This window comes from Oryx dammah, unplaced genomic scaffold (genome assembly GCF_014754425.2).
Source record: "Oryx dammah isolate SB20612 unplaced genomic scaffold, SCBI_Odam_1.1 HiC_scaffold_4, whole genome shotgun sequence".
NCBI lineage: Eukaryota > Metazoa > Chordata > Mammalia > Artiodactyla > Bovidae > Oryx > Oryx dammah.
Window position 1 is genome coordinate 22014076 of NW_024070188.1, and position 11320 is coordinate 22025395.

An 11320-nucleotide genomic window follows, 5' to 3' on the forward strand; every position below is an offset into this window, starting at 1 on the left:
ATGTGGGGAGAAGCGGGGAACAGAGAAATACAAGGACTGTGCAGGTAATGAATTAATCAAAATACAGAATAAATAATGTATTATTCCTAAGTGCTAAGTCTTCGTTACCCCAGAACAAGTAAAAGGTGAATCAATAAGAACGTTAAATAAAACAGAACCAACTGCCAAAGAAAAACCAGACACACGTGGGAAACAATACATTCAGTTTCTATGAAATCACAGCTGCTGTCTCGTGCATCCTGCCCAGCAGGGGGCAAGGACGGTCTGCTCTGTGTCTTGATGCCGCAGGTTCAGGGTCCAAAACCACAGGGGAGGGAATGGCGGCGCTGCCCCACAGGAACCTTACCTGACCGGAAGGCCATTCCTGTGTCCGGCATGAAGTGCTTCCACTTCTTCCTGCCAAACTCCTCTGCCAGCGCCTCCGGAGACAGCATCTTTGTGCCGTGGCTGGCCCTGGTTTGAAGAGATGAGGCACATGGTTCATCGGTGGTTCCCTTGAACACTCCCTCCTCCAGCCTTGCAATTATTAACTTATTAATTCACTCCAATACTACTAAAGGGTTTTTTAAGAAAAAGGTTTTCAACTGGATGACTTCCCTATTTAGGATTCTATAAGGATTTCTTTCTTTTTTAATGTTATTTCTTAAATTTTATTTTTTAAATTTTTATTGGAGTATAGTTGTTTTACAATGTTGTATTGCAAAGTGAATCAGCGATACATAAACATATATCCCCTCTTTTTTGAAAGGCATTTCTCTGGACAGCTCTTTTTCTTCCTCCATTTCACCCCTCATCCAGCAAGTGATCAGGAGAAGCACAGTCTGAGGTCAACGGTGTGATAGGTGTCCCAGACCAATCTATAAACTACAACTTCCCTGGGAGAAATAGGACAAGCCTTGCCTAAGAAGCTGTCCATTAACCATGCAGATAAGACTTGTCTAATGGAACAAAGAGGAAACAGCTGCAGGGACTAGATGGGAAGCTGGCCTATGAGGAGAGAGTGCAACAGTCAGAGCAAGAGCTGAGGCCTGCAGGAGGAGAGATGTGCCTGGTACCTAGGGCTGTGCAAGCACAGGGACTATGAAGATGAAGACGGGGTAGTAATATGCCACTGAAGGACATAACATAGCTAAAAACACAATGGGAAACAGTAAGATGAATGTGGCAAAACCTGGAACCGGAAGACAAGAAAGTAGCTATTTTTTGTGCTCAAAATACCGCTTTTACATGGTTGGGCCTGGTTAAGAGAATCTTACCCTATAGAAAAACAGTTAATATTTCATGTAGTTCACTATGAGAAATTATAATGCTAGGGAGTATCATTCTTCTTTTCTTGGAGTTAGACTGTGGTAGCAAAGCAAAATGAAGAAAATGGAAATGAAATAAGAAAGGCAAATGGAAGAAAAGCACAATTAGGATCCTTTTTATAGAGAGGTTAACATTTATATAATTAAAGCTATGTTAAAGGTGGAGGAATCTTGAGCAGGAAATACGAAAAGGTCTACTATGTCGTTTGAAAGCAAGCATCAAGGATATAAGCTTATAAACTCAGGAGGAGCTGGCCAGTTAGCCAAACTTGAATGGAGATGGTCAGACCTTGGGGAAATGATGTTGGGAATGGGGACAGACAGACAGACAGAACAAAGAAAGAAGCAAAGTTACAGAATGATTTCTATTCTTTTAACCATTACTGAAGATAACCAAGTACACTGTAAGAATCTGAAAGGAACAATAAAGGTCACGGTCAAAGCTGCATTGTGTGTATGTATGTATATATGTGTGTGTATATATACATCTATGTTTATTTATACATACAAATGAATACATACACTCATATCTCTAGCTGCCTGAGGAAAAAAGATGAAATGAATTACAAAATTATCAGAAGTGGAACGACATCTGCTCCAGCTAGCTCCACCTTAGGGGGCAGTCTGGGTAGAGGGTGAGCCTGTACTGTACAAAAGGAATGATGCACCCAAAGGGATGAGCAGCCTCCTCTTGGATTCCAACTGAGTCGGCATAAATAATAAATCACACAACTGCACAGCCCCGTTAACTTGCCTGCACTGTCAGTTTTGAAAGGAAAATAGACGCTTACCCCATGGTACCTTTGGTAAAACACAGCGGTGATGGCAGCTGCTTTTCCATTGCTTGTTCCGTGCTGTGCTAAGTCGCTTCGGTTGTGTGCAACTCTCTGCGACCTGATGGACTGTAGCCTGTCAGGCTCCTCTGTCCATGCTTGCCCTACTCTCATTAACACTCAAAGCGTTGTACTCACCTTCCCTGGTGGCTCAGATGGCAGAGAATCTGCCTGTGATGCAGGAGACCCAGGTTCAATCCCTGGGTTAGGAAGATCCCCTGGAGAAGGGAATGGCAACCCACTCCAGTATTCTTGCCTGGAGAATTCCATGGACAGAGGAGCCTGGTGGGCTATAGTTTATGGGGCTGCAAAGAGTCAGACATGACTCAGCAACTAACACTAACTAACTAAGAAGAGGGAAGGAAAGGGAGTCAGCCCTAAGCTCGAGGGGGAGACACTGATGAAGGCTGGAGGAATCTAGAAACACTTCCAGAAGCTGAGATACAACATGAGTCCTGCATGATGGGGGCAAATCTGGACAAGTGGAAGAAAGAGAGGTGTGCCTAGACCACCAATTCTACCCCATGTCCATTCTTTCCTTCTTCCTTAATAAAGAGAGCTTCAATTTTACTCCAGGTTAACATGATAAAATTCCCAGGCTCTTTTGCAGTAGAGGCGGTCAAAAAGCAAGTTAACATTCTACTGTATTTCCTGTGCAAATATTTCTGATAAGCTAAATTTAAAGAATTAGACTTTTCAATCTAATGCTCCCAGATTGATATTTAAATGGCTCAAACGATTCCTACAAAGACCTGTAGGCACACAGACAATCTCTCATCTGATTGACTAAAGTAATAATCTTGTTTAATCCATACCTTAACAGTCTAATCCCACATGGTAATAAAAGAGTAAAGTTTCGACACCACAACTAAATTCTATTACCTGAGCACGGTGCCATTATCTGCAAGTTTAATGAAGTTCCCATCTTCCAGATCCAGTGCCAAGCCCTTGCAACTGAAACAGAAAAGTCTGATTACCAATCAGTTCACATACTTATTAATACTTAACTCAACAAATAATAAGTTATATTGTCAAAAAGTCCTAATACTAAAAAAAGACTTCCCCACCCAGGTAAATAACATGTTAATCAAACAAGTAAGCTCTTGAATTTTAAAATTCAAGAATTCTAAAATTAAATATCCTCAGAGCAAGTACATGAGGAAAGCTGCTATGTGGGCAAACCAAGGACAGCATATTTAGTGTCTAAACTCTTTGAGCTGAGGGAAAAAAAAAAAAACTCAGAACAAAAAATGAGCACCATTGTATGCCTCTGCTAAAATGTACAAATGTTTTTCATTAAATAAAACACACACAAACACACATTCATATTTTACAAGTTAAGATCTTAGCCAGAATCTTTTCTGTACTCTTTAGACTCTGCCTCAATTTAGGTCAGGCTATCAGAACTAGCCCTCTGGGCTAGGCATATTATTGAAAATCACTAAAAGAAAGTCAAACACTAAGTTTTAAGTTCTTCACTGTAAAAGACTTATGGGATTTGGGAGGAAAAGTGTGTTCAGAGTCATTATTATGAGTAATAAAAACAAGAAGGCATAATGGCCACCAAATACCAACAGAATGAAAAGAAAAGGACAGGGTACTTTACAAGCATTATTTACTTTGGTCCACAGTAACATTTCCATAGGAATTTCATATGGCAAAATGTTTCTGTTTCTTCCTTTTCAGAAAGGGATAAATAAAAAAGGACTAACCAAACACTTGAAGAATGCATAATAGATGAACACTGTTGCTCTAGAATTATTTCCGGATGTATTTTTCACGTGTTTCAGGACAACTGTTAATTTTTAACTGAACAATTTAAAGTGGTTTAGTAGGACTTTTGTTTGTTTTTATTGGTTAAATGAGGAAGAAAGACAAAGGAAACCTTGGCAAGTTGAGACTCCTAAGCCAGGAAGGGAGTAAGCTGTCAAGAGTCTCTGTTAATAGGAATATCTACCCAAATTACACAAAAACAGATGTCCTAATTCAGACATTTATTAAAAACATGGGAATTCCCAGGTGGCATGATGGTAAAGACTCTGCCTGCCAACGCAGGAGACACCAGAGATATGGGTTGGATCCCTAGGTTGGGAAGATCTCTTGGAGCAGGAAATGGCAAGCTGTTCCAGTATTCTTGCCTGGAAAATTCCAGAACAGAGAAGCATGACAGGCTATCATCCACAGGGTTGAAAGGAGGTGAACACAACTGAGTGCTCATACGCGCACACACACACACACGCATTCAAAACATGATTTCCACCCCTTTTCACACAGTTCTGTATAGGAAGGGCAATAAAATAATTTTTTAATAGATGTACATTTTAGAGACAGTTCTTAATCTCTGAAACTCTTAATAATGACAGACTTAACCCATGCAAAAATACCCAAATGAGTCACATTCGCTCTTAATTTTCATACTTAACTAAGCAAGTCTAAAAATAGAAAGGACTTTAATTCATCCAATATAAAACTTTTAGTACGGCTCAACTTCACATTTCACTTTCTGTCTCCATGGAAGAGGAAGCATTAAAATTTTATCCACAAGAATTAAAAACCAGAGGGAATGTACAGACCTTTAAAAAAAACCCTGCTTACCAGAAATCCCAATCCTCTGGGGTTACCGTGAGTAATCCCTTGTCATACCCTTTCTCCTTGACCAGGAACTGAGCAAAGCTATTATAAATGAGCTGTTAACAGAAAGGAAAACAGATTAAATGTAAATTTCACCATTCCTTAACTTCACAGGCCTGAAGACCTAATGGAATCAGTCAGGAGACAGGTGGGAATGAATCTGCATTATCTGTTAATTGTGAAGCTCGGCAGGTTAACATTCCTTCCCAGGAATTTATGGACCCCTGTGAGCCCCAGGTAGCTGGTGTCTTTTTTACACTATTAGTGTACAATTATACAACCAAGGACAATTATTAATCTTACTCCTGAAGCCTAATGGGTTGGAGATCATTAAGACTTGACAAAGCTTTGTAAACTGATTTAATACTTCACCAGATGATAAAAATACTGCCCACTCTACATCCTCCCTCTGTCCCTCCTTTCCAGAAGGCCCCCTGGCAGCTGACAACGCTACTTCATATACTTGAGCCCCACACAGTGGAGGCCACCCCACTGGCCCAGACCTTGGCACAATCTACACCTAAATCAGTGTGCACTTACAGAAAACCCGTCAAGGAGACCGAACACACACCAATCACAATCCGCCGTGTCAGCTTTAGCTCGCTTACCTCTCCCTAGAGAACAGGCCCCCTCTGTCCCTATCAGGAAATTTCCAACCTCCTAGCCAATCAAGACTCTGTTTTTGTGTTGCCTCATCTAACACTATAAAACACGGTCATGCCCAAAATCTCTGGGGAAGAGTGCTCCACTGCTTGTGGGGCCACTGCACTCCCCCAATCCACGAAACGTTTTCTCTAAATGAAGGGACATCAAATTCATTACTACTTTTGCCACTTGACACAGGGGAATCCCCCTTGTGGCTCAGCTGGTAAAGAATCCGCCTGCCATGTGGGAGACCTAGGTTCGATCCCTGGGTTGGGAAGATCCCCTGGAGAAGGGAAAGGCTACCCACTCCAGTATCCTGGCCTGGAGAATTCCATGGACTATACAGTCCATGGGGTCGCAAAGAATTGGGCACGATTTTTTTCTTTCTTCTATAGGGGAATCTCAAAGAGAAATACACACGAGGACCAAGCAGGTAATCTACAGGAGGGATCACGGCACCTTCATCAGACACAGGGACTCTCTCTTTATCCACTGTAAGAAAAGCTGAGGGGAAAGAAAAAAAAAAAAAAAAAAAGACAAACCTCTGGAAGCAAGCATAAAAGTAAATGCTCTGCTGACTGTCGACAGATCTCATTCTCAACAACAAAATTCCAGGTTTTTTGAGACTGAACAGTGTCCAAGAGGACACACAGAGTATCCTGACCCTTCTTCTGCAGATGTTAGCCCATGACAGGTTTCAACAGCACTGGGATGGCACAGAGGGGAAGTGGGAATAGATACAGCAGGAAGAGTGGAAGGCCTCTCTGAGGGAGTGATGTTCACACTAACACCTGCAGGACAGAGCAGTTAGCTGGGTGAATCCAGGGGAGGAGGGCCACACAAGTCCAGGGGACACACAGCTCAAGTTGGGGGTTGGGGTCACGAGTGTCAGGAGACGAGTACAGAGAAAGCAAAGGCTCCTTGTCAAATAGAGCTGTTTCCTGTCATAAACCTAATGAAAATGGCTATACATGTACCCTACACAATGTGACCCTGATCCAGGTCAGTTGTTCAGAGTTACATTAAGTCAACACTATGTACAAACAGTCCTCAACCCTGGGGGTCAATCAGAACCACAGGTGATAGTTCTTAAAACCACCCAGAAATTTCAAGCCTCCAGGACAGGGTGGGGTCCCTACCAAATCCCTGAAACTCTGAGACGATTGAAAATCACTAACTTCTATATTATATGAATTTTCACTCATAAAATGTACTGAGTCACTCGAAGGTACAAAGTACTATGGACAATAAAAAAAAAAAGTACACGTCATGATCCTGCCTGCAAGAAACCAGTGCCCCGGGATTAACAGATGTAAATCCCAAGTGTAATGTAAATCCTCAGATGCTTAGAGCAGCACATGGCATACAAGTAAATTCAATTTAGGTATTGCTATTATCTTCAGTCATGTGCTGGTTAAAAAAAAAAAAAAAAAACAAAAGCCCTGACTCATAGCCTTTGTTCATTTTCATGGTACAGATACCTGCTACCATGGCACGTTTCAAGCTACCAATGGTTACTGCACACCATTAGACTTGCCTCTGGTCAAGGTAAGTATTTTCAGCCTTGGACAACTGGAATTTCTCACCCTTTGGCAATATTGATCAAGACACGGATATGGGATTCTAATAAGGTCAGATTCCTTCCCAAGGCAAAGAGCCCTTTCCAATAGGGCTGCCTATGGTGGCGCCCACAGCTGTATTTGGAGGGGAAGGTTCTATAATAGGAGAGAATGGGGTCAATGTGTAAGAAGCAGCAGAGAACAGCAATGCTGAGAAACACAGGGAAGGCTGTGTCTTTGAAAGCCCTGTTCCAGTCCTAAGCCCTTGGCCCTTGAAGCTTTCACTTAAATTAAAGTTGACTCACCCCAGAAGCCCTCATGGCATAGGGCCTCCACCAGCCACCCCTTCCTCTCCCGGCCTTAGCTGCTAACTTACTTTCCCAACAGTCTCACCTGACTAACGATCATGCAGAATCCCCAGCGGTTGCAAACCGGTGCCCTGCAGGTGGCAGGCAGACCACAATTTATATCTGGTTCCCACTGAAGGATGCCAGATAAAATATGAAACTCCTAGGTCAACTGGATTTTCGGCTAAACAGCAAATAATGTTTTAATATAAGCATATCCCATGAGACAGCTGGAACACACATACACTAAAAATGTTTTTGTTCTTTGAAACTCAAATTGAACCGATGTCCTGTATTTTTCTTTGCTGTATCTGGCAATCCCATAATTCTGCTGTGTTCTGAAAATGAGCTGGCACTGAAAAAAATTGACAGACTTCTCACACAAGCTTCGATTTCTAACTTGTCTTGAGAAAATTAGATCTGGCAAGACTGAGCCTCTACGCCCCATGGCAAGTGCTGGCAGATGAGCACGGCTGTGTATGTGTGTTCTCCCGGCTGCCAGAGACCCCCACGTTCCCGGTCGCACAGTTAGCTGCCAGGCCCCGAACTCAGTCTGCAACTCCAGGACAACACCGGTGTCATCATTTCCAGGATGCTTTTCCTGAGCCCCTGTTGAGGTGACGCACCCAGTTCCGTATTTGCATAACACTCTGCACTTATTAATGTCTTCCAGGTGGCGCTAGTGGCAAAGAACCACCCTGCCACTGCAGGAGACACAGAGACTCTGGTTCAGTCCCTGGGTTGGGAAGATCCTCTGGAGGGAGGGCATGACAATCCACTCCAGTATTTTTGCCTGGAGAATCCCAAGGACAGAGGAGCCTGGTGGGCTATGGTCCATAGGGTCACAAAGAATCAGACACGACTGAGGCGGCTTAGCACACAGCACACTGTACTTACTAAATATGCCCATGAGGGCCTCAGTGACCCACCACGCAAACACCACTGCCATCTCCAGTATCTTCTGCCATTCCCCACCTTCTGCTTGATACCCAGCAGATCCAGGTGCTGTTTCTCATCTCTTGGTCCTTGCCTTGGCCATATTCCCTCTGCCTCAAATGTTCCTCTTTGCCTTCTCACCTGCCAATTATCACTCCTGTGCTGGGACCCAGCTTAAGCATCACTCACTCCAAGGTCTCCCTTTTGGGCTTTGCAGCACACAGGAAGCCTGTGGCAGGCAGCAGAAACCTGCCGGCCAGCCCACCATGCTGGGTGATCCTGGACACGCTACTTATCCTTTCTGTGACTGTGTCCACATCTCTAAAGGAGGTTAATAACATCTACCTCATACAGCTGTTTTAAGGATCAAACCAGTTTGTATCAGCAGAATGCTTATTAGAATAGTGACTGTGGGTGCCATATTCAGTTACTGAAATAACTATTATTTATTCAATCGTTTCATAATTATTTACTGAACTCTGCATGTGCAGAGTCAGCTTGGCACACGGAACACACAATAAAGTCACAGATACTGAGGTCAAAGGGTCATGGCTCTAGGATCTAGGGGAAGGTTCCAACAAGTAAATAGGAAAAATTCAAGGCAGTGTGTAAGTGCTATGAGAAGTTAATGTTTTATGGAAAACTGGAGGTAGGATCAGGATAAGAAGGTGAACTTTAGGGGGCCCAGGCTACTTAATTTGAGACCTGCTAGATGAGGGGTCAGTGTGATGAAGAAAGGAGGGCCCCAAACAGAGGTAACAGCCAAGCATCAGCAAGGGCCAGGTAAGCTACTGCCAGCACAGGGGACCAAAGCTCACCTTCCAACATCCTTACCCATTACAAGGCCACCTGAAGACCTGTGTGTTATCTCTGTACTCCTAACTCTATTATGGTGCTCAGCACACAGAAAGATTTCTGAACCAAACAGAAAGAAAATGCACCAGATTACTGTTTTCAACCTTTAAATATCACTTATATTTGAAGCTTGCAGTAAAGAACTCTTGCTTTGGGGAAATCTTGGATTCTGAAATTGTATGCTCACACATGCACAAAATTGACTTTTAACAATATTTCCTTCAAAAGAAGGTGACTAGAGAGGAAGTGCAAGAAAATGTTAATCAGGGGGAAGATTTGAAAGGCAAAAGAAGGAAAATACGAATCTCAGACCTAGACCAAGTAGTGGCCAGAGAATCGAGGAGAAAAGTCTCCTTAACTCTCAACATGAGGAAGGAAACATCTGTACTGTGGGTAAGCAGGAACACACAACATTAGGAACAGTACACTTTTTGTTTAACCATCTGTACACAGAAAACAGGAGTAATTCATACACTGTTTTGACCTTTGACGGGTACCCAAACTGCGAACTGGGGCAGTGAACCTCATCTTAATGAGGAGCTGCCCTGGCTGATGTCTGCACCAGCTACTTGGCGCTCTATCCTAAGTGGTCAGGTTGGACAATGATTCCAGTAGTAACTACAAAAGCCACCATGTGTGTCAGAAACAGCTCTCAGCGTTATATATCCATTACCTTTTTAATCCTTGCAACAACCTTTCCAGGTAAATCCAATTATTAGCCCAGTGTTACAGTTGAGGAAACTAAAACTAGACACAGGTTAAGTAATTTGCCCAAGGTCACAGCGCTAGTAACAGGAGTAGTGCCTTAAGCTAGGCAGTCTGGCTGCAAAATCCTGGCTTTGACGACCATAGCCAGTTTTTTTTTTTTGTTTTGGATACTTAGATCTTTGACTTACCAAAAAAAAAAAAAAAAATGGTTATTTCTCAAAATCAGTTTCCATGTGAAACTAAAGGAATGGGGGAGGGAGAACAATTCACTTAAGGGTACAGATATGGAATCATACACACTCCACTTCCTGCTCCTTCCCTAAGTGCAGGAAGGGCTGTTGTTAGGATTAAAACTTGCGTGGAGCATGGAGTAGATGAGTAATACTTGGTTCTCTCTCTTGGTAAAAGGCAAAATTAGGGCTAAGATCTTAATGACTTTCCGGTTAGTCTTCTTTCCAATACACCACACAATTTTCCCCAGACGGCAGTATTTAAAAACTGACAGGTGGTCGCATGGAAGTGCAAAAGAAAAAAAAATGCAGCCAAAGACGAAGACAAAAGTCGCTAACCAGGTGGCTGTATCAGCGCCCTGCTGGCAGCCAGAATGATTTGCTGAGACGTTCCAAAACTGGGGATCTGCAAAGGACACCGCCAGTTTCCCCGGCCCCGCCCTTCCTCTGCCCCAGGGACCGCTTCCCCAACCCAATCTTGCACACCTTGTCTTTCCTTCGCCCCTTTTCTTCCCTACCCATCTCTCCAACTAGGCTATGGGCTGGGCAAAGAAGCCGGTACACAGAGCAAAGGCGGAGACGGAGTGGGCGGGGGGCAGGTATGCACGCTTCCTTCCGCCCCGCCTTGCGGCAGGAGGCCGAGTTGTGCGCAAAGGCGCGGCGGCTGCAGGGCCCCGGCGACGCCCGCCGCCGCCGCTGCCTAAGCCGGGAGGAAACTCGAGCCCGCGCCACCATGGAGGCTGCACGCCGGGCGCCCCGGCAGCCCGCGCCACTCACCCGGGCGCTCTCGGGCAGGTTGTAGCAACACAGAGTGTGGTCCAGGTCGAAGCCGACCACGTCGCAGGCGGCCAGGGAGAAGTGCTGAGCCATAGTTGCGCACGGAGCTCCAGCGACTGCGTGGACGCCGGGAGGTGGCGAAGAGCACGCGGGCAGGACGCTGCGGGACTCCCCGGCGGGACGCGGCGGAGCGGGGCGGGGCTCCGGACGCCGCACGGCGGCCCCGCGCGCTTCCCGCGCCCGCGAGCCCCGCCCCCGACCATGCTTCTCTCCGCCCCAGGCAGCCGGCCTTCCAGGCGCCCAGCCTTCGGGTGACACCCCCAGGCCGGCTCCTGCCGCATTGTCACCACTCTGATCGCCGCCCCGAAGTCTGAAGGCGAGATATGGCCAGGAGCGGAGCCACTGCTGCCAGGGACTGGGGGCGTCGCTAAGTCCCTGTTGGTGCATAGCTTTTGCCGCAAAATTAACTCGGGCTCCGCAGCGTTATAAAAA

The 11320-nt window shown here is 44.9% G+C and overlaps 1 protein-coding gene across 2 annotated transcripts in view; it reads right to left on the reverse strand.

Annotated features, from left to right (window-relative positions):
• NT5DC1 (5'-nucleotidase domain containing 1) overlaps window positions 1-11072 on the reverse strand; it is a 111975-nt gene extending 100903 nt beyond the window's left edge. The window contains exons 1-4 of one of the 2 annotated variants that reach the window (XM_040238455.1): window positions 10829-11072; window positions 4736-4827; window positions 3023-3094; window positions 347-453 (exon numbers count right to left, since the gene is read on the reverse strand). In XM_040238455.1, the coding sequence (XP_040094389.1) occupies window positions 347-453; window positions 3023-3094; window positions 4736-4827; window positions 10829-10921 (364 nt within the window). In that variant the 5' untranslated portion in view covers window positions 10922-11072. The remainder of the gene's footprint in view (window positions 1-346; window positions 454-3022; window positions 3095-4735; window positions 4828-10828) is intronic. The other variant, XM_040238456.1, reaches the window with a different exon arrangement.
• Between the last annotated feature and the right edge of the window lie 248 nt (window positions 11073-11320).